The 24,496-nt window shown below is 38.1% G+C and overlaps 1 protein-coding gene across 3 annotated transcripts in view; it reads left to right on the forward strand.

Moving 5' to 3' along the window:
* SMOC2 (SPARC related modular calcium binding 2) overlaps positions 1-24,496 on the forward strand; it is a 137,177-nt gene that overhangs the window by 23,797 nt on the left and 88,884 nt on the right. For all 3 annotated transcript variants that reach the window (XM_058801730.1, XM_058801731.1, XM_058801732.1), the window contains exon 2: positions 21,386-21,557. In XM_058801730.1, coding sequence (XP_058657713.1) covers positions 21,386-21,557 — 172 coding nt within the window. The remainder of the gene's footprint in view (positions 1-21,385; positions 21,558-24,496) is intronic.

The raw sequence follows: 24,496 nt of genomic DNA on the forward strand, positions 1-24,496 counted from the left end.
TAGGTAGGTGTATTTTCACTGAGACAATGGCGCAGGGTGGGGAAGTTTATCAGCTTCTTAGAGGAAAATAACCCTCTGCACCTCAGTATTTTAGGTACTGCTAATCTGAATTGTGTAACTTGCAAGAAAAAGACATAGCTAGGTACACCAATGTAGTTTACAATGGCTTTTTACAGAGTCCAAAAACCAGCATTAAAAGACAAGCTAAATTTAATCAGTTACTTGGGAAAATATTTTCCGAGTTTATTAGAATCTTTCACTTCCATAAGCTATCTTTTCTAGTGACAAATAAGCAAAAAGATGTTTAAATAGAGATGGGTATTCAAAGTACAACAGGCAGCTGCAGTACTTAAAAATCTTCTCCATTCAGGGTAACACAATTCCACTTCACAGTTGTGTGTTTGCAGATGATGCACTGAGAGTTTTGGAAAATTTGCTTTGCACCCATCAGAAACAGAAATAGCTGGAACTCCCTTTCCCTAGTTGTTTGAGCCACAATAAAAGACCATAGAAATTTTCATTCAGCCAGTTACTGTTAGTGTGTGAATTCATCACTGTAGCTTTTTACACAAAAGAAGTTGAGTCATCTGTCTGAGCCATACTGAAGAATCATTGCAGACATGCTTGGGTTTTTGTAATGAGTGCTTATCACCCTCAAATATAGATAAAAAATTCCAAGCAGGCAGAGATCAGAAAATTCAAGCTAAAATTCAAGATTCAGCTACTTCCAGAAACCTGTATTTTTATCTGTGTGTGTTCTCTTAAGGTACAGCTGGACTGACAAAGGCACGCTGGGCTGACAAAGTGTCACCTGGCCTTCTTGGAAACAACTGACATTTTTCCTCTTATCTCAGTATTGACTGGAAGACTTTAATTAAGCTATAGATGTTACTTGCAGCTGTGAGTCAAATATAGGTGAATTTTCCTGCTCTTGTGTAATGAAGAAGTTGTTTCCTACTTTCTAGCTACCTGATTGAAGAAAGATGCTAATAATTTAGTTTACTGAATGCACTCTCTGGGTGAAACAGTAGCTCCCCTCCTTGCTCTCATAGTAAGCAGTATGTTCTTTACTGAAACTGAACCACAGTTTATTAAGTTAGTAAAACAATAAATAAAATTTGTTTCTAAAAATCTGACTTTGTATGTTTTTCTTGTATTTAATGTAAGGATCACAGTATGAGTAGTAGTAAGGGAAATTTCTCATACACATCCTTGGCAATGTGACCTTGACTCAGATATGCTTTAACTGAAATAGTTCTATCCCTAAATCTTTCCAGGCTCAGAATTTTTTTGGGCACTCAAAAAAGTGGCTGTAGCAGGTCACATAGCCTGTATAAAGAAAAGAAGATATGCCCAAACCCACAAAACTAGCAACAAACTTATGATTTCACATGTAAGCTAGTTCTGAATAGATAGATAAGAATGCAGATATACACATAAGCAGACTGATGTATCAAAGTTCACCATTTAACCAAAAACCACCACGACAGTTTTCCCTCTTGTTGAAAGCATTGAGTTTTCTCCTACAGAGCAAACAAAAACATCTGGCTGTGACAGGTGTTGCAGTGTGGATCTCTCTGGGGCATCTGAGTTAATTTATGGATGTTTGGAAGTAATTACAGCTTTTGTAATTTTATTTTGATGAATAGTGTCACTATTGATGTGGAGACTCAAGAAACCATATTTCTGTTCACCCTCTTTGTGCTCAGATGACAGTAAGAGATATAGAAAGCACTACTTGTTTTTAACTACTGTGCACAGTTTTGTTATGCCAGATCATTCAGGTGGGCCTGAGAAAATCAGTTCATATCCTTGTAAGTGTTGCTATTTTTCTGCCTGGGATAAGGCTAGGGATCTGCCCTGAAGGTTGCTGTTGTACCCCACAGACTTGTTCCTTTTTCTACCTGAGCAAAATCTGTAGAAATGGTGAAAGCAACTGAATGGGAGAAAGTAGGCAGAATATTCACCCATTGGGAAAAGATAAAATACTGATTAGCTGGGAAAATGTTGCATGGAGAAGAAGGCTGGCAACTAGTTACAGTAAGTACTAACATTCAGCACAGAGCTTCAGTTTTGCATTTTTGTTCTTCAGTACTGCCAGCTGAAGAAGAGGATTTGAAGCTGTCTGACTGCAGTACTTTAATTACTGGGTTGTCATAGCTCAGAGTGAAAGGGGAAATGAAGGCTTATTTTGCATATTCCCAATATTTCTGAATTGTAAACTTGGTTTCCAGCATATACCACCCCTGAGAGAAAACATCTGTGGCTGGAGCCAGTAGACCTTTAACTTAATTTGAAAGGACTTTCTCAAATGTGGAATTACTGGCCTAGACTCTAGGAGAGAAACCTTTTTCCCACAACTAGCTGCATAGTCAACATATTTTGGTTTGGACACTGATTCTCAAGAGTGGGAAGACGATTTAATTTTATTACTGGGTTAATTATTTTTTATACAACCAGTTTCAGTATATACATTAAAAAAGGTGAACACTTCAAAATTCAGAAAAAATAGGCTATTAGGGAAGTATTAAGCATGTACATATTCCTAATGGGCAGCTCCTACATGGGCTTCTCATTCATACTAAGGTTATGTAAAATCACCTGATTAATAAGATTCAGCTTTTAAAAATAAAATTAGTTTGTGTTTTGAATTTTTGTAACTTCAGTTTCAAGGCAGATCACTTGAATAAGAATGGTATTTTGCTTGTTTATTACTTTCTGTCAAGTTTGCTTGCATTTCAAATGTTTTCATAGTAGGTAAGTTCTGCTTTCTAATGTGTAAGTGTTCAATGACTTGTCCTATGGAAGGAAATGGCATTGCTGCTGTTAATGACAATAAGAGTTCAATGTCTTCCACAAATACTTGAGCAAGGAAACAGCTGAGGTTGATTGATAATCTTCATAGAAGCAGAGTTCTAATTGTAAGCAAAAAATGGGTTTGGAGCCATGACAATTTTTGCATGCTGGAAATTGTTGAGTTCTATCACAGGTGTCCCTACAGCTTAACTCTTGAATGTGTTCTTCTAATGATCATGTATTTGTTGATATAGTAAATTAGTGATAATATATGAGTTATGGACAATGGAGTTTATAATTGCAGTGGAATATCAAGTTGGCACTTGCCTGTTAACATGTTTATTTTCCATGTCTCTTTTTTGTTCTAGACCAAAAAGTACTTGCTGTTTATGTTCCACAACTTAATTTACCAGTTACCACAAAGCCTTTAAAATCCAAAGTAGGTGCTGATGTATTTGGTGTGATATATTAGTTAAAATTACAGCAAATTTTGAGTTGCTACAATTCATATAGACAAGGGCCTGAATCAAAATCTTGAATCTAAAACACACTGAGCTTGAGGAGGATTTGGATTTGGATCTAAACTCTGTGGTTTGGGTTTTTCTTTAATCACATGGTGTTACAAACATCTATTTCATGTTTCTAAACTGTCCCAGCTGTGCTGAGTATTTCCTTGAGCACATTGGACTTATTTTCACACAGATGTAAATCAGGAGTAACTTTAAATCAGGAGTAACTTTAGCAAAGTCAGTGCTACTGTTGCCTGTAGATGAGGTGTAAGTAAAGATCTTTCCTGTCCCTATGGTGTCTCTCTGTGCTGATAATACAGAAATTACATGTATTCATTGCATCCACTTTAGGAAGAAACTGTCTGCAAGTCTTTGTGTGTACAAGAATGGGATGCACAAAATATAAATGAGTTGGAATGGCTGCTCTGCACATTGGCCACTTGACACTTTTCTTAAGGTAGCACTCAGTGCCATTGCTGCATCCTCCTTCCTGTCTTTCTCCCACCTCACTGGTTTCTTCCAGGCTCTGCTACAACCAGTGAATTCTCTTCACATGTTTTGTAGCCGTGTCCTGTTGCACCTTGTCAGTTCACTGGATTTGCCATTGTGCTGTTTGCCTCTCACCTTTAAGGCTATCACTCATCAGCTCTTAGGAACCAACATTATACAGTATTTGAGGTAAAGAGAATATAAGACCTGGATCAAGTGTTGATTTCCACTCCAGCTTTCCCTATTGAATTACATAAAGGTTTCAACCGAACTTGAGCTTTAAAGAAACCCAAGCCTTTCTTTAGGTTGGACAGAGCTTGTAAAAGTCCTGTGTTTTTGTGTCTGTCATTCCCCATCCCTCCATCTTCATTATTCTTGCATGCATATCCAGTTTCGGATTAAACTGTGGCTGTTCTTGTGGTATTTCTTGTCCTGGCCAGAAACAGGAGCTCTGGGAAGCATTGCTGCAAAACCCTCTTGTTGAGTGTTCCTGTGTAGTTTTTCAGACTTGCTCAATCTAATCTTTGTTTTTAGATCCTTACTGGATGAAAATAAATTACCATTCCTTTACCTGTAGCTTTATTCAGATGCAATTGCTATTCTTCTGTTTCATCAAAGGAGAGGACTTGACTTATCTGTACTAGTGAAAGTGATCTGACTTGCACCATATTATGCCAGCAATGAGAAACTGCCTTACAGATTTGTATTTTCTAAAGATGATATGTGGTCTCTCCACAGCTGCAATTCCCCTGGAGGAAGATGGTCAGACTTCTTACTGGGGGTTGTTCATGCTTGCCTCTTTGAGCCAAGAACAATATAAGCCAGGGTCAGTCAAGGGTAAGATCCATGCAGTTACCAGTTCAGTAATGCTTAGCATGAAAATATAATCCTCTAAAGGAGCATGAGAGAAAACAGTGAGCCAAACAGAATGTCATGTTGCATATTCTATCAGATAGAAGAAACCAGTACTTCAGGTGGCTGTGGGCAAGTAATAAAATAGAGGAGATGATTATATCTACAAGCTCTTCTTAAATTAAATACTAGATCTTGGCCAAAGAATATAAAAATCCTGATACTTCCTTTTAAGTTGCCATTCAAGTTTGTAACTTTGAGGCAGGAAAGGATGAACAATCATAGACTGCTGCCCCTTAAGGAAAGCAGTATTTCAAAGATTCCAAGCAGTGTGAATCCTGGAAGGAGCAGTGGGGATTTTCTTTTTGTATACAAAAATATGTCACTAGGTAAACTGTTTTGAGAGCACAGGTGAATTTTGTAAGATCTCAGCTGTTCTTTCAGTATCTTAAGAGCAACTTAAGCAGGTAACATAGAAAAAACAAGTTTGTTTCAGCACTAGTTTTTCGTTTTTTGGAATACATTACATATTATTCAGCAGAGGAGGATTGGCACCACAATATGAGAAAGATACAAAGGTGTCAGAAAGCATCTGAAGTAGGGCTACAAAGATATTAAAGGGTCTGGAGGGAAGACATATGAGAGGAGCCGAGGTCATTTGGTCTATTCAGCCTGGAGAAGAGGAGACTGAAGGGAAACCTCATTGCAGTTACAACTTCCTTGTGAGGGAAAGAGGATGGACAGGCACTGGTCTCTTCAGTCTGATGGATCAGTGACAGGATCTAAGGGAATGGCTTCAAGTTGTGTCAGGGGAGATTTAGGTTGGATATTAGAAAGGTTTTCACCCAGAGGGTGATCAGACACTGGAACAGCTCCCCAGGGAAGTGGTCACAGCATCAACTCTGACAGAATTCAGAAAACATTTGAACAACACTCTTAGGCACATGGTGTGACTCTTGAAATGGTCCTGTGCAGGGCTTGGGCTCAATGATTCCTGTGATTCTCTTCCAATTCAGGAAATTCTAGAATTCTATGATATTCAAGCTGATAACTTGTTTATACTGTGCAAGAACACAACTTGATATAAGTGTCCAGCTTGCAGATTAGATGAAAACAGAACTGAGGAAAACTCAAAGATAAACATCAGCCTATGTGATGATTGGGGAAACTTGTACATCCCCAAAACTTTAAACATAGACGCCTTAATAGTTAGGTAATGGTGTACATTCTCTCTCATTGACACCTAATACTTAGTTAAGGCTTAAAAGTTTAAATTAGACTCTTCATTGCTCAGAAACAAGTTGCCCCCAGATTTAACACTTGCTCTCTCCCTACTGGAATTTTGTAGATAACTTTTGGACTTATCTCCTTTATATTGTCTGCACCAGGTCACCTGCTCCTTTACCTGGAGTTCAAGATTCAGCTTAAAACCTGACATTTGTCTGCAGTATTTCTGCAGGAATTATTAAATATGGTCTTAAATTCATTGGTTGAATTTATTAATACAATTTTTTTTTATTTTTAAATAGTTTTATGTCACTTCAGTGCTTGTTTTGTGTTTTCTGGATGCGACATTCCTGTAGCCAAAGAACAGGTCTTAGCTGGATTCTTGTGCGGGGTTATGTCAGCTGTGCTGAAAGATATTGGAGTACCTTTTGATTGACATGATTTTTAGAAATGGGAAAAAGAAAGAAGAATGTTTAGTAATGGGCTGCAACAATTTATGAAACTATATATGCAACACATCTACCACATTAAAAAATAATGTATTTGTCTGTTGTTTTTTTTACATGTTCTTGCACATGAAATCATAATACTATATTTCACCTTCATCTGGACAAGAATAGAGTGCTTTTGAGCTAGGGAGAAAGCAGGTGTATGATAAGTGAAGTGTGCTATGGCCCTCTATATTTGCCTTTTCTAAAGGTTGCAGCTGGAATGTTGTTGCACGAAGCAAAGCTTTGACTGGACTGACTTAAGCAATAAGAGTGAGCTGTTCTTTATCATATTAATTACAGTTGACTCATGTCACTTCACCTCCCAAGACCAAAGATGGTTGGTTGAGATTATATCCAAACCAGTCATAAGTTACCAATGAATCAGTAAGAGAATATTTTGGGCTGGTATACAAAAACATGTCTTGCTCCATATTTAGTTTGCTTGGATCCTCTTGTGGTTCAACAATATTTTGCAGAAACAAAACATTTTCAGCTTCAAGCAGATTCCAGTTTCCTTAATAAAACTCCTAGTGCAAGGAGGGAAAGAGTTTAGCCAATATGCAGTTTCATTCCTCCAAGGGCAGCTAACAGGCATACATCTTATGTACTCTGTGTTCAAGGCTTCCTACTGTCATTTATTTTAATCACCTGAAAGCTGTTGGGATATAAAAGCATGGTGTGCAGCGGATAAATTGTGGTATCAGCTTCTTGTCATGCTAATCCTCTCTGCTTTTCCAACTGTGAGAAGAAAAGATTGAGGTGTTTGAGTATGGAAGCCAATGAGGGAAATGCTCTTCTGGGTCAAAGTGTTTCCTATTTTTCTCAGATCAGTTCGCAATTTGGTTGAAATATTGCTGTGAAGAAGCACTGAGGTATAGCTTTTAAACAAAGTAGTGGTGAAGAAAAATGTTTAGAAAAACCTTGAAAAATATGCCTCTGCCTTAACAGTGTCTGTTTGCTATAGAAACATTAATGTATCATATCTGTTCTGTTTTGATGGATATATTAACAATGCTGTCATTGTTTCTCTATGTCTGACAGCTACATAAAGAAGTATCTGGGAACTGAGGTGCTCCTAAAAGCTAAAAACCACATAACTAAATAAAACACTGGGCTAAGCTGATGTATAAAATACAAGTAATTAATGCTTAGCCATAAATAAGCCTCAGAGAACTAAAGCAAAAGTCAAGTCTGTGGCCATGTTTAGAGCCTGATCTCGTGGCTTTGGCTCTTATTTAATGTTATGCTCTTACTGTATTTTTCATTTATGGTTTATGAAATGCTTTATAAAGACAAATAATGATGGTCTGATTTTTGTTAGGGGAGGCCTAAAGAAGCACTAAGATAAAATGTCTTGTATGTGGTTTAGTCAGTTCATTGTGGGTAGAAAGAGTACAAATATTGCCTTTATTTTGAGGGAGACATGGTTATTCAAGAAGAAAGATTGCAGTTGTGTATCTCTTACTAAACTAAATTATTATTGTTCTCCTCTACTCTTTTAGGCTCAGAAGTGGAGAACTCTGAGAGACCTTGAATTCAGAACTTCCCCTGAAACAACTAAAAACCAATCAGTACCACACTGTTCAAAACTTGAGAGAACTAATAGCATGCAGAGTCCAAATAGATCAGCCTTTGTTTTTTCCTGGAAAAATCATCCTGGATTACGTTAAAAATGGCATTTAGTGAAGAGCTGGGTTTTTTTGTAAATTGAAACAAAAGTCATAAAATAGTCTACAAAATATCCTCAAATGTTTTTAACAAAAAATCCATGTGCCAGTTTTGAAGGACTCATACTGTTTGTCTTGCCACGTCCTTGGTTTGTTGATGAACCAGGCTTATTTCAGCCATGACTAAATCTTATGTAGGAAAGACCATTTGGAAGAATGACATATGTGGTTAAAAAACAGGAAGGAGTTTCTGGAGTCCTGTATTTAATTCCCAGCATTGCCACAGATTTCCTCTTTGACTTTGAACAAGTCACCACATCTCTGTGACTAAATTAACTGTCTGTAAACTGATGCTAGCAGAAATTTTCTCCTTTAATGGCAAGTTCTGGGGAGAATGTATATTTAGATATCAACAGGAGCTGCAAAGGATTTAGACTTTTAGCTTTCTAAAATGTGAATCCAAGAGAATTATTTAAAGGTGTAGCCATTTTCTATGAATTGTTTCAATAATGGAAAAATACCACAAAGTATTTGGAGTTGTTTGCATCAGCAATCTGTGGTGCTTTGGCACCTATTCATATCTGACAGTTTTGTAGCAGAACGTACTTTTCTATCTGTGAACCTGGGTCCAAGACAGTGATAATGACAGATGTGTCAGTCTGTCCCATGGCAGATGTGTCAGTCAGCTAATGATGCTGCTCTGAGTAAGCTGTGGATTAGATTGCAGAGGTGACAGACTTCAGGGAACTTTAATTAAAGGAAAGGTCTGGCCCTCAGGTGCTGTAGGAGGTGGCTAGGGATACAGGCTGAGTGTGTGGCATCCAACAGGTCAAGTGACAGACTGTGCAGCTGACAGAAGGATAACTTAGCTGTCAAAGGCAATCTATTCTAGGTGATAAGGGACAAATTTTATGCCCCCAGGTGAAACATCTTAAACAGAAAAAGGTCCCTCTTGTAGTAAATATGGACATGCTGAATTCTCATAAAACATTTGCTCTCCCATTTTCTGAACAGTTAAACAGTGATTTATGTTTGCCAAGGTTCTTGAAAAATACCCATCTTCATCTAGTCCAAGCCATATTCATGGGCTGAATATATTTACACTGTTATTTGTCATTTTTATCCAGAATTCTTTAAATGTGATTAAGTGTTGTCCACAGAGAGCATCAGTAGCCTGTGGTGGGCAACTTGTAATTCTCCTGAGGTAGTTGGCCAAGCTCTCCCTACAGAGAATGGTGGCAAATGAGCAACTGTCCTTAGTCCAGTCACCTGATGTTCCTTTTCCTCAGGCAACAACATAAAGGGAGGTGAGAATGCCTTAGCATCTCCTGTGGAATATGCTCTCTTTTTTCCTCTGTGAGGCAGATGATAGGGAAAAAAAGATTAAGTATTTTAAAAATGGCATCACTATTTCTTTTCTTCCTCCCATGTCAGTGAGATGTGGTCAAAACTAGCCAAGTGACTGCTGTCTTTCCAGGCCACTCTGTGCAACAGAGAAACAAAGCTGTGGCTCTGTTTGGCCTCACAAGCACTAAAACAGAAAAGACAAAAGAAGATTTGGGAAAGCCAGATTCCATGCTCCAAGGAAGGGAACAAGCAACAGTGGGAGGAAGAGGATGAGGAATTGGTGTGATAGGTCTATGTGTTAGAAGGGGATGGGCTCTCTTAAATAGTCTTCCAAATGCTATAATCTCTGCAAAACTGTATCAGGGAGCCATTTTCCACAGAGTAAAATAGGCAAATATATCATACGTGCCACCTCTGCCTGTATTTTTTTGGTCAATTACACTACGTATAAAAAACATCTATAACATAGGCTTCCAACAATAATAATCTGAGAGGAAAAGACTCTCTGATTTCTGATTTTTCAAGTATAACTAGAAACCACAAATACAAAATATTGCATCAGAGATTTCAGACTGCAGAAATCTTCACTCTTGAGCTGTAAAAATATGATGTTTATATAAGCTCTTGGTAAGAGCTGAAACTTGCTGGAACTTAATTCTTTCACTTTATGGGGTTAGAGAAAAGATGATTAAAATGAATTACCTGTTCTTTAGAGGTCTGGGGTTCATTTTGTGTTGTATTTTCAAAGTACTTACGAGCATTTTCTTATCACAAATACAGTGCCTAGGCTTCCTCAAGCATGCAGAAATTAATTCTGATTGCATAACATTAAAACCCCCAAACTTTACAAAATCTTTGGCATGGGTGATTTTTATTAAAAAAAAAAGGATCTCAGTAAATTGTTACAGTCTTATTCTGTGTCAGGTCTACTATGTTTAAAACCAGAATTTTTGTTTTTACTTCTGAAGTGCAGTAGTCTCTTCTGTTGTTGATTCTTCATCTACAATATAGTATGTGTGACTGTCATTACAGCCTTTTTGGGGATTTTTTTTTGGCACTGCACCAACTGCTGTGAGGTCTTTGCTCACTGAACTCAAGTGGAAGCTCTTCAAATTCTCTTCCATTTGCTTTGTCATCTGTAAGAATTCCTTAAGCTATCAAGAAATCTCACACATTTGGGTCTGTGGTGGACAGGGAGTAATGGGTTGTACGGCTAGTGTGAGAATTTAGCATCCCTAGGATTACTGGGTGATCTTTTATGACAGATTTTAAAGCTACTGTCCCAACTGGTGTATAGAAGGCAAAGAACTGCAAGGAAAAGTTCTGACAAAGAAAACAGAGGCCACTTAAAATGTGAAACAGAACTTGGAAAAATTCTTTTATGTCTGGTTTGGATCATGGTTTGTTGACCCCTTTTATCCACTGCTAGATCCACACAAAATTTTGTCTTTCATATTTAAGGGGTTTTTCTTTTGAAAAAGTCCTCATAATAATTAGAAATAAATGGCTTCCGAATGACTTTTTTCCTTGGAAAACAATGGTTTAAATTAAAGGAAAAATGTTTTTGCCCAACATACAAACAAACATACAAGAGTTCCATAAAACCCCAAACTTGAGAGGAAATAGAACTGCCAGTGGTTTGAGAAAACTGCTTACAGGTTCTTGTGTCCCTGTGGAAAGTGGTTTTTTTTTCATTAGACTGGCTTGTTAAACCCTTGTATATTCTAAATGTGTACTATTAAACCCTTTGCTTTTAGCATGATTCCTCTTTTTAAAGATTACAGTATTTAAACCTAGCAACATGTTATTTTAAGATCAGCAGTTTAGCAAGAGCAAAATCTGCCTCCCAGACTCAGCTGCCTGCCTTCTTTCCCAAATACTTTGTTCTGAAGGAGCTGATGGCAATGATAAATGTAAGAGAGTGAGAGCTCTGCAGTTGTTGTCAGCAAGTTAGCTTTATGGCTTGGGGATTAAACCTTTGATGTCTTATCGAGTTTCTTCCCTGCGTGAATCAGTTGCTTACTTGATTTAAATTATAAAAAGAAATGCTCTGTTGTGATATTGTCTCATACTGTGTCTTCGTCATTTGAGATGCCTCTGTGTTCTTTAGTTCCCTAGGAAGAGAAGGCAACCAGCCATATGGAGAGTGGCCAGTTGCCTGCCGATCGTGATAGGCACTAAATAGAGTTGCATAGAAATTCAGATATAGGAAAGCCCTGTTTAGCTGAGCCTTTCTGTCCCCCACAAAGAGAGATTGTTCCCTACGAGTCTGCAGTGCGACATCCAGCACTGTTTCACTTTAGCTTTTGAGGGGGTCCCTCTATTCCTTTAATAAACTATTTCCTTTTCACAGAGGTAAGTGCTTCTTATGAAGTTTTCTTTTTTGACATCCCTCAGTGTAATTGCAGCTGGACTGCTGCTTCAGCATGGTGGGGGGAGAGCAAAGGTGAGCTGGAAAGGAAGTCCCCCTTTCATGATTCCAGGAACAGCGATACCTTACACTGGAAATGATCATCTAGAAGCTCATTTTCAGAGCTTTGTATGTCCTGTATGCTGGAGATTTCTGGCGTTTGTTGCAGAGGTTTAACTTAAAACTTCTTTTTTGAGTTATAGGTCATTGCCTTTAGTTTTATTGGTTTAAGCTCCCTCAGACACTTTAAACAGTGTGCACTGATATTCACTAATCCTAAAACAGATCTCTCAAATATAGAAATACTGACTTATATTTTATTTGCATTTTAAAGTAGCCTTTCAATATTTTGGAAGCCAAAGTATTTCTCAAACAAGCGGCCTCTAAACAACACTAAGAAATAAAACTTGTCTATTTTCCCAAGTTGTTGCTGAGGTTGTGAAAGATACCAGCCAAACAGATTAGCTGTGTCTCAAGAAACTGGCTAACAGGATGGTTGTGCTAGCCCACTTGTATTCTGAAAGCTGGGTCAGTACTTATGAAAAGCTTAAGTAAACTAGAGGATAATTCAATACATAGACAATGCATCCTACTGTTTCTCTGTTTATTTTCTCCCTGTGTGACTTCTGGCAACTGAGAAGAAACGCTGTAAATGGTAGCAACCTGCCAAAGAAAAGATTATGAATAACAATACCACAAGAATGAAGGGCATGAAGTTACCACTGACTTGGGGCAAATGCAGAGCAGTGGACACATGACACAGCCAGCAACTAGTGGATTGTAGTAGATGCAGAACAGAATACCTTCAGATTGGAAAGCCTTTCAGTTTGCGTTTCAGCTTAAATTTATGCTAGTTTGTCCTGTCTATGGTAACCAAAGGTCTTTATATCTGTAGGTTTTTGACTCTGTTGAGCCTGTATAATTTGCTGGTAATACTCTGAAACCAAGAGAAGTGATGCCACTGGACACTGATAAAATGAAAATGCTGAGCTCTCTCTAACTTACAGTTACATGTACGTAGAGATGATGTTAGCTTGCTTTGAGCACTGTACAAGTCTGTCATGCTTCCTATCCCAATCTAACCTTCAATTTTCAGGCAATGGATCATCTGAAATGGATAAGTTTCAATTCTGCTTAACTTTTTGGATGTTGCAAAATGAAAAAAAAACTAGCTGTTTATGTTAAACTGAAGTTAAAAATAACTTTAATAAAAATCACAGGAAGATTTCTCTTACCCCTGAAAAGTCAGGTAACCTGGTTTTTGGAAGAAAAGAAAAGGTCATTTGCAGATCATTTGCCCTTGCTGAGGTGCACTTTTATTGCTTCTAAATATCTACAGTACTAAATGTGTTGGCTGTTTTCTTCTAAAGTGAATATACTAGGATGAGTTTGCAAAAATAAGTGGTTTCGTGAAATATGAAGGAGTCTGCGTCTTGGAAATGAATGACTGTAGTCAGATAAAGTGTGTTTTAGGGTCACTTATAGTATTTATCATGTCTTGAAAAGTAAGACCATTACTTTATTTTTAGTTATATGGGGTCAGTGCCAAAGCATTTTTCATACATTGTTTCTGATGCTCAGATTTTGCAGCTTCTGTCGTGACCCATTTGAAGTGAGTGCTTTGTGCTTGAAAAGACTGTACTATGGAACCATTCAAATAAATCAGGGGAAGGTCCTTCTGAAAGGGTGATTCACCATGGCTGAGTGCTACCCAGTTGGAGCCCAAGCCTGCTTCTCTTTGTGTCTGTATATTTACATTAGTAGGAATGGAACCAGATCCTAAAATTAAGCTACTGAAGAGAATAGCCCTTCAAGAGGTATGGTTTCACTACCTTTGAGTTTCTTTTTAAGACAGAGAGAGGAAAAAAGAGTAGATTTGGACTTGTAGCATTTTCTAGCATTTATGTGTCCATGCTTTCTTGAAAGCAAGAAAGAATGTATGTCATGGTTTGCTTCAGTTTCAGCCTAATCCTTCCTAGTTTATGTAGTTGCACAGCTGAAATATTCTGCCTTTTTTAGTAATTTGTGAAGCAGCAGTAAAAAGAAATTATGGATGTGCTGACATTCACCCCCCCCATCCCTCCATCAATACAGCAAAGTAGAGGTCACTTAAAAAAAACACCTGTTAAAGCAATAAACATTTAAAAAATAACATGCCAAAGCAAAACATATCAATCAAAGCACAACACTGTTTAATAATTTTCTGTGCTGATCGTAACAAGAGGAGACTGTAGTTTTGGCAGAGAGGCTCCAAAATCTTTGCTGCACTCCAGGCACCGAGGGAGTAAAGCACAACACTGTTCTAATTGATATGTAGGTAACTTGGAGCTGACTTTGAGTACTAATCCTGAGTGATTAAAAAAAAAAATAAAACAACAAGCACCACCACAACACAAAAAGCAAACTCCAACAAACCCAGTCTCCAACTTCCCACTCAGTAAAATTGCATATTTCAGCTGTTTATTTCAACCATCATGGAAAAATTTTATAGGGAAAGAGGCTATATATCAGTTACATATGAAAAGTTTCATGAAGTATAATGAAGCAAAGGTAGTGGTGGTGGGGGGTGTCTGTGTGCAAAGGTTTAACACAGCCCTTTTCAATAAAACAGTATCTCAGCAGGTATTGGAGACAGTTCTGCCTCCTGTGTGCCCCTGCAAATGCACAACCTACAGGAGACCATTGATTTAGTTATTTTTGAAACCTAGAGCCCACCTCTGTTGCAGAAACCTGGGACTGGGACAGTTTGTTCCCCTTTGGGTTTTTTTGACACTATGGGATAGGTTATTCTGATAGGACTTGAAACAATTACAGGAGAGCTAGTTTATCAGACTCTCCAGCTCATAAGGTAGAAGGGATGTTTTTAGGACATGATCTGTCTTTTCCAAGGCAGGTGAAGCATATCCTAAAGCTGCCAATTTCTGGTTTTTGTAGTCTACGCAATTAGTTCCACACTATGACACCGTGATCATGGCTTGCTGCCCTGGAGAGTGCTGCACTCTTGTGGCTGGGTCACTAATTTTTTGCACAGACAGGGATAATGAGCTCCAAAGAACAAATGTTAATTTTTTCTCAATTTTGAGATAACATTATTGAAATCATTAATCTGCTCACTTGTCTGGTAGGGCAATATAATGGGAACATTCTGATGCACACCAAGAACCCTTGAGAAGAGGCAGAAATGTTTTGATGAGATTCTTTGTTGTGAGTGCAAATGGCCTTGCTCACTGTAATCAAAAGCATGGGCATGTTGTGGCTCTAGAATAATATCTGATTAGTCTCAGAATTGCAGAATGGGTCAGGTTGGAAGGGACCACAGTGGAGCATCTGGTTCAGCCTTGATGTTCTAACAGAGTTCTCCTAGAGCACTCTGCACAGAATTGCATCCAGCTGCTTCTCAAATATCTCCAATGTGGGATACTCCACAACCTCTCTGGACAATCTTTTCCAGTGCTGAGTTCCCCACACAGTGAAGTTCTTCCTTTTGTTCAGGTGGATCTTTCTGTGCATCACTTTCTTCCCATTTCCTCTTGTCCTATTACTTGACATCCACCTTTAGGTATTTATACACATCAGTGAGGTCTCCTTGCAGTCGTTTTTTTCACACAGGCCCAGTGTGTGATGGCTTCTGTGTAAATGCCTTCATGCAAGCTTAACCTTAATGGTGATGTTCTGTATGTTTGTAAACAAAAGGAGGTCACAATTTCAAGTACACAGCTCTGGGTTGGTCATGGAACAGACATTAAGGACCATTTTGCTTCAATGGGACAGCACAAGATGAACAAATCTGTTTAATATTGGTTGAGTACAGCAGTTATACAGAGCAGGTATTTTGAAGGTATCTTCTGGTACTGCCCTTAATAACAGGGATGAGGAGAACTTAATTTTCCCATCCATTTCAGTGCTAGGGCTGAATGCTTTCCCATGGAATTGGAATGAGTAAAGTTTGTTCTGTAAATTTACTTTAGAATCATAGAACATGAGTTGGAAGGGTCCCATGAAGATCACCTTCTGCTTCATTCCTTGGGAGAAGAGTAAAGAAATAAACATTGAGAAGATTAGTGGTGTTTCAGTGAAGCAGATTGAGACAGGCTAGCTGATTGGAATGCTCTCTAAGACAGAGTATAACATGGATATTTAAACATCATTGACTTTTTTTGAAATACACATGGGAATGTGACTTTACAGAATATAACTTGCATATGTCTACATATATGCAGACACACAGACATACCTGCACACACACACACACGTGTTGTTGTTGTCTAACTCATTTTTCCACTGTAGACAAGCCCAGAAGGAAAAAAATATTCCTAGCTTGGAGATTTCCACATCTGCCTGTCAGGCAGCTATCAGACAGGGACAGCATGACTACATAAATCACTGTAAATCAGCACATTTTTCACCAGCACAAAGCTCTCAGCACAGAGCCACTTTAGAGTGCACTGCTCCATAGTTGTTAGCAGACCTCCCATGCCAGCAGCAGAGAAGTCAGACCATTATATTCAGCATCTCACAGTAACCAGATGTAGAATAAAGAAATTGCCTTTCAAAGCTGTAGTCTGCAGTAGGCTTTTCCAAGAAAATCAGTGATGTCTATCATCTATCTTCTCTCTTCTGCTTCTTTTTCAGGCCCTTCTGGCCTTCAGCCCTCCAAGATGAGGTGTTAGTCTCCTGTTTTATCAAACAGTCTTGAACTGTATTTTAGATTCTGAAAGTAGCATTCACTTGGTCAAAGAGAAAGTCTGTATATCAGTTATAAGGGGTCCACAAAAAATAATAAAATAAAAAACTGTTGTGAATGTGCTTAAATACCTAATGTCAGTGGAGGGAATGTAGGTCCAGTCGAAATTGAAGGAATCTGTAGATTGCAGAAAGGTTAGTTAAAAAACTCTGATGAACTATCTAAATGCATGGAATTGAATGTCTCTCTTTTTCATAGTCCGCAGACTCCAAGTGGTTTCCTGGTCTTCACCTTTATTGAGAAAACTTATATTAGGGCAAATTAAAATTAGGTTTAGCATGGTTATGAGTTATTCTTTATGTGCAGCCTATGTGTGTTGAGGATGTTTCTACAGGATTGCAAGTATTAGAGACAAATTTAAGGAAAAAAAAAAAAAAAAAAAGAAAAAAAAAGAAAAAAATGGGGGAAAACAGTCCTGCCTTGCTCAGATTAATCAAACAGTGGCATCAAACAAAAGACAAAATCTACAGTTGTGCACTATATTATGAAATGTAGAGTAAAGCATTTCCCATTATTGTTTAAGAGGCTTTGAGCCAGATTCAATAATTAATCTTTACACCTCAGCCTAAGTGTGTCTGTTGTCAGCTTTTTTTGCAATACAGAGAGCTGCTGGTGCTCCCCATGGCCAGACTGTAACACTGCTCTTGACTCTTCTGCTTTCTTGGGCTGGCAGTTCAGCTTGCAGCTGTATCCAGTTGTTGGCTCTCTAGCCAAGCACCGTTTTTCTCACCTTATACTCTGTCATCTGCTTAGAAGCAAGGAGAGTTTCTCTGAACTTTAGAGGGTGGGGTCACAGATCTGTGCACCAGAAAGGTGAAGGTGTGCATGTGACTCAGTTTTATGTGAAGACCTTTTCTGCCCTTGCGATGATGTAGACCAGAAGAATGACACTGAATCCCTGCGCAAGAGTGAGCAGGGTAAGGTAAAGATTATGTGTTACACCATAACAGTGAGCAGGGTTATACACATACTATTTTAATAAATAGTTCAATAGCACAGTAAGGAAACCATCAATTTCCTACTCTTAAGGTACTGGAAAAACTTTCTTGTTGAGTGCAGCACATTGCTTGTGGTTGGAGAAATAAGCATCCTGACTGTCCATAGCCCAGATGTGGCACCAGTGACAAAAACAAAGGTGAAAGATAAATCAGAGTGGAAACCAGCAAAAAACAGAGCAGAAATGTTTTCCTCCAGTTTAAGCAAGGTTTCATGTGTCTACTGCTTCATACTCTGAACTTCAGTAACAGAGATGAAAGATCACTGGGACCATCAGTGATACATTTCATCCAGAATTAAGATTCTTTGAAGTGTGAGACAGTGAAGGAAAACACTGGAATTCCATAATGCCAGAAATGTATGACAGTAAATAATATTTCAGAAATGCTTATACCTGTCAAGTGGGTATATCTAGTGACTTTGGTGATTAGCTTTTATTCATGAGGTAAACCTAAAATCAAACATTTTTCTGCTATAGCCCTGTTATCGTTCTTTCTTCTCAGAAATACTACATGAGAATTTAAAGCAGTGCCTAGTACTTCCTTTGGAAGCTGGGTCTTGTCAAATATAGTGCTTTGGAAAGGTGAAATGAATGATACTGAAATGCAAAGGAGAAGATTAGTTACAGCAATTCCAGCTGAGTCTGGAATCTGTGGAATAATTTTTAGTTGAAACCAATTTTTTGAAACATGACTAGGCTGGTTTCTGTGACATTAGGGCAAGAACACCTCTAAGTTAAAAGTGTTTTGCTTTTTAATAGGGGTTAACCATAATTGTCCACTTTATGCTGGTTGTTCAAAATAATTCCATCTCAGGTTGGTCGACTATTGTTGGCCTAATTTCAGTCGTTACCAGCATTCAACAGAAATGCTGCTTTAAGCTTGTCTTTCAGTGAATCACGTGTTTGTACAATAACACATTTGTTAAATGAATTCAAAGGCAGAAATAGATGAATCAGTACTGAGAGTGAGTCACATTCTGGTCTGTATTGAACCATTTTTCTCTCTCTCTAAACTGTCCTATTTTAATCAAAAGTACTATTTTCACAGGAAAGTAGAGCTCTAAGATGTGCACCAGTGTGATCCCAGCTTTTCTGTCACCGACTGTGCTTGTTTTTCTTTTCTTACGAGAAATTCCATAGTCCTTTCTTTTTTCAGCATTAGTTTTTGATGTGCTCATCAATTCTTTTGGCTATGTGAGCAAGCAATACTGATTTTGACTTGTACCACACTGCTGTAGTAAAGATGACAATGAAGTATTTTCCAAATGTCAATCACATACTTTCTGTATGTTTTTTTTTTCCTGAGTACATTTGCTAGTCTCTTTTTCATGCTGTCTTTCCTTAAAATTGCTTGCCTTTTTGTCCTTCCTGCTCTTAAATCCCTCAGTTACACTAGGTTGGTTGAATTTGTTTAAATGTACAACCCAAATTCTCCAGTGAGGTTTGGCTAACCAATAAGCCATTTAAGTGGTTTTGTCTTCATCCTCTGCTTTTCCAGGTTGCTTGAATATCCTTGAGCCCTTAATTTGCCCTAATCTCCTCTAAGGCTTTGAGATAATAAAATACTTAAATAAAACTCTTTGGATAAATGCCCTTTAAAATACAGCTTTATCTGTGAACAATCATGTTCTCAAGGGAGTGGATTTTGTTCCTCAGACAATTTAAGGGGATTTTCTGTCCACAGTGTTACTGTTAGGCATACCCATCTTAACTCCTGCAACAGTTCAAAACAGAACAAGTGAGGAAACTCTGGGGAAGAAATGGTGCAGGGGCTCAACTCCTGCTGTGAGTGATTTTCTTTTTGTGCCTGGGTTCAGTCCCCTGATCTGCTGCATGATTTTCTGTGAGTCACAAAGCCTTCCTGTCCTTTTGGAAACCAATTCTCTGCTCAATGGGGATGTTGCTGAGGGTAAGTTAAGGGTGGCAAAGTGCCTAGCCATTACAGAGGGGTAGACTTCTACACAGTGAAAGGCTGTATTCCTTACTTTGCAAAATAGAAAGAGGGAGATCACCTGGCTTGCCATCACCAAATCCACAGGGGAAGCTGGAGGCAAAGCAGAGGACTGGATCCATTTTTGTTTGCCAGGGCCCCCATGGGGTCCATTTTTCATTGAGAAATCCTTTTCACAGTCCTGGGTAGGCCAAATCTCAGAGTCCTGCAGATGTCTCCCAGGCGAGAAAGGGAAGCTAGGACAGCCTCACTTGGCTCCCACAGCACAGCTCATCTCATCAGGGCACCCAGGCAAGCCCTGGAGACCAACATGGTTTGGAGGTTGTTCAGAGCCATGGATGCCTGTCTTCACTGTTACTCATTGTGCAGGTAAAGGGAGATTACTTCAGTTTTTCTCCCTTCCCACTCAGCTCACCTAATTATTAATTTCTGTCAGCGAGGAGCTGCAAAATAATACTGACATGGGGAGCAAGGAACATCTTTCCTTCACTTCTGGAACTCTGTGGCTAGATTCCTTGGAGAAAGATTTGGGGTTTGTGTGTAATTTGTGAGTAATTTGCTTCTGAAGTTAATTATTCCTAAAAGTGAAAAATTGCTCAAAAATGTTGGGAAAAGGAAGCTTTCCTTTTTATCTTAGTATGCGACTAAAATATAAAAATTCTGGTAAAAGTCAACCATATTACTAATATTTTAAAGTGATACCTTTGAGATAATCTCTCCGTTTTCATGCAGACTCTCCAGAAAGACATCTGTATTTCCTCACATTAAATGATAGGAAATGGAAATAGACCACAGTTTTAAGTGGAAGATTATGGAGATGTATAACTCTCTTTATATATTTCTTATGTGTAATAAAATGCAGGGGAACTATACGTAGCATTTTTTTTTTTCAATTTTTAATCCTAGATACTACTCTTAGTGCTTTTTTTTTTTTTCCCCCTTGAAATTTTTGTCCTCATAATTTCACTTTCTCGTTTGAAGTTCAAAATTTTCTCTACGTGAGGTTTGTAATGATGAAGTAGAACCAATGAAAACAAGACTTTAGCTGGATGCAGATCTTTTCTAGGGCACCTCATGATGCTTAGGACAGTGATTACCTCCTGGTAGCTGTATGCCTTGCTTGATTCTGTGCTTGTTCAGAAGAAGCAGAAAGAGAGAGAAATTCATCTGAGCATTTACTGAGTTCACCTTCTCCCTAGTCCCAGTTTCTCAAGAGCTCAGAAGATAAAGTAATACCTTTGTTTTTATCTGTCTTTGTTTTTGGCTGGCATGTAGCAGCATCAGATCTGATTAGGGTTTTTTTTTGGCAGCATGTTTCAGGGTGAGAAGCTCCTTCTTTTCACAGTGCCAAGGATGATGCCAAACTCATCAGCCTTCCTGTCTTGGCATTGGAGGGATGAACAATTAGGTCGGGTTCAGTGTACTTTGTGTTAAAACTAGAAAGAAGTGCATTGAAATCCACAATGAGAATATTTATGTTAAAAATTCTACTTGGGTCTCAGAACAGACTTTTTGGCTTGTCATTCTGGAATAATTAATACATATCTAATAAAATAGACAAGCATCCATTGCTGTGTCATTTTTCTTGTGAAGAATGCTTCTGCCATCACCATTTTCACTCCAAAAACTCCAAGTTACTGTTTTGAGGTTCATGATGGTTGAAAGAGATTCAGAGACTCTTTAATTGAGATACTGGATTTAGTGTATGTTATGGAGATCATGTAGTCACTGCCATTTCACAGCAGCAGTGGAAAAACCCCAGATATAATGAATCAGCTAGGATCTGAATACTCAAAAAGGCAAAACTTTCTTTTCATTTGTATGTCTTTGCTAGGGAAGGGGACCACAGAGCAGTTTTCACATGGGGATAACATTCCTACAGCATTAATTTCTTTTTTTTCCTAGTTTTTGAGAGTGGACCAAGACAAAGACAGAGAATGCAGCCTGGACTGTGCAGGTTCCCCTCAGAAATCACTCTGTGCATCTGATGGAAGAACTTTTCTGTCCCGGTGTGAGTTCCAACGAGCAAAATGCAAGGACCCTCAGCTGGAAATAGCCTACCGAGGCAACTGCAAAGGTGAGAAAATCGAAGTTTCTCTTGACCATAATCAAAAATAATAGACCCTAAAATAGTGTTTGAAATGTCTGTGAATTGAAAACCAGGAGTGCTGGACTTAAGGAGTTTTCTAAGAGCAAGTGGGTTGAAATCTGTTATTTCTATAACAATATTCTATCTAAAGATAATTTAATCTTGAGCATTCATCAAAATCGTGACTCCCAAACCCTCTTATTTTTCAGTAAGTCACTGTTGAGGAAATTGCATGCCCAGATTCTTGTTAAGGAGGACCATATCACTGGCAGGTTCAGAGAAACTCTTACAATAGTTATCTTGCAAGGTTTCCTGTCTAGTACAATTTGGTATTTTGAGTTTGAGATGGTCAGTTGAGGTCTTTTATTTCCTAACTGCAATCACATAGTGTGGCAAGGATGGTGGTAGTGTGGTAGTGTGGGTGAGAAAAAGCAAAAACCAAAAAAATGCATATGCATAGAGCCCTCACTGTCTATTCCTGCCTGTATCATCCACTCCTTTACTTCTGATCTCTGTTTAGAGAATTTCAGTGACATGCAGCCCAAAAAAATATTTGTAGTTAAATCTTTTAACTTTTAGAGCAGCATGGTGCTAGACAATGTAGTTCCTTACTGAAGTGTAGGGTGATTCCCAACACAGTGATCTTTCTAAAATGTAAGAATAGCCATGGTCATAAAGATTTACTTTTTCCTCTGTCCTAAAGAGAATGGCAGGGAGTGCAGGTAGGGGGTGGGAGGACGAAAACCCCAGGGACCACACCAATTCAGCCTGTAGGAGGCAATTTTCTACATCATCTCTCTCCATTACCTTCTGCAAACCTCTGAAGCATCAAGACTGCTTCAAAGAGACATTCTGTCTCATCTTCTGCCTGGATGAAACAGTACCCTCATTCTTCAGCCCTTTCATAGTAAACCATTGTACTACGTGGTGGATCTATTTACTGTGGTGAGCAAGGTTAACATAATGGAGCTACCTGAGCCAAGGCTTTTGTTACACTCATGAACGACAGAGACAATTATTGTGCACTTGGTATTTGTTCATTTTATTCATTAGACCTTTATGGAAATTAGTTTTGAGTGGTTTTCTTTATTGTTTTTTATACTGTATTGAAAAAGTAATCTGCAAGAAATTTTCTTCATTAAGATGAGAATTGCTTTACTGAAGGTTTCCTCATTGATGCTGTCAAATTTTTCTGCAGTCAGTAGCTGCAATTTGGAGAACTCATTTGTTGTTTATTTATTAATGCATACAGTAGAACTGTAGAATTGGAATTAGACACTTTAGGCACCTTAAATATTGCTGATAGCAGGTACACATCATGTTCTCTTCAATCAAGTGTTCTTTGATTGGTAATAGACAGATATTTGCCAATAATTCATTTAGTCACTGTCAGCAAGAGACGAGTGCTCTTTTAATTTTACATTTTCATGGTATTTCTTAATCAGTAAAGCAGTAAATTTTGAAGTGACCAGTGTCTTTATTCCTACTTATGTCTGTGATCATCAGAAATATTTCAATCTGTAAAATCAAGTTGTAAAGAAGAAGAATATGACTCATTTGCCTAGCTGCTGTTTCAGTTTTAGCATTGTTAGGGCTATTTCTGATAGTCATATCAAACATTCAGAGAGAGCCAAGGAAATGCTCTGATTAAGACCTTTTGAGCCAGTTGCTCTTGAGTGGTAAAATTTGTTGCTGCAGGTGATGCTTGATCAAAAAGCAGAGGATTGTTGTAGTCAGGCTAACCAAAAAGTGATGTTTCATTAGAGAGCAACTTTCAAGGTTTCAGAATTTACTTACATTCCATGTAGGAATGAAAACAGATACTTCTGGAAGTGTTTGTCTCTCCCCCTGAAAAAACAGACACCCACCCTAACTTCCCATTAAAGCATTGGTTTTGAAACAAGTGTTGAGCTTGCAGGTAAAAGGGAAAGAAACATGCATGTTTTCATGTGAATGTTCTGAAGGGTATAGACTTCACAACTTTAAATCTGTGCTGTGATAATCATCCACCATTGATCAAAAAAAGCAATCTTAAGTCTGTCTCCTCCTGTCTTCCAAAAAAAGTCCTTATTCACCTCACAAAAATCTTCTCTAAAAACAAAATATTTCCAAGTACCATTTGAATTAATTTAAGGATGACTAGCTCTTTGTTTGGTTCAGTCTATTCAGTAGCAATCTAAAGACTTAGTTTATGTTGACAGCCTTTTGGAATAATTTTGAGTCCATCATTTCTGGTTTAGATATTCAGAACTGTGATTTCTTTTTACATCCATAAGGAATTTTGAATGACTATCAGATTGATATCTGCTTTCTCTGTTTCTTTTTTCCTTCAAAAGACAAACTTATATTGACTCTTTTTTCTCTTTTTCACCTGTTCTCAACTTTTTTTGCATCTGTTTGGTTTTGAACACTTAAATACTAAAAAGCACAAAGGGATAGTTTGCTCTGTGTGTGCTGGTTCCCTTTCTAATTCAAGTTCCATTCACAGCAAGAGTGCTCAGCCCAGGTAATTCTTTGGCATTGCAAAGGAAATAATTTTTAGATTCTAGATCTTAAATGATCACAGTAAAGTGGCATCATTTAAACAATTTTTTTCCCTTGTACTTCTGTTCTAGTTCCTGATGGTTGCAGCAGAGATCAAAACAGTTTATACAAAGCTGAAAATAAATGAACCCTCAACCTTCCTCTCATTTCTGAAAGACAACCCACCTTTATCAAAACAAGCATCAAAACAGACTGTTCTGTTTTTTTTCTGAAGGCATTAATTTTATGATTTTTTTATTTTAAGTCCATTCAGCCTTTGCTGGAATTCATTGCTAAGCTTGGAAATGCTATAAGAAGTTAAAATCTTAAAAAGTTTCCAGCCTATTTGTGGAGTTTCTAAGATCTCAAATAATCTCTGTACACTGTAGATGAACATTCACATT

This window comes from Ammospiza caudacuta, chromosome 3, assembly GCF_027887145.1.
Source record: "Ammospiza caudacuta isolate bAmmCau1 chromosome 3, bAmmCau1.pri, whole genome shotgun sequence".
NCBI lineage: Eukaryota > Metazoa > Chordata > Aves > Passeriformes > Passerellidae > Ammospiza > Ammospiza caudacuta.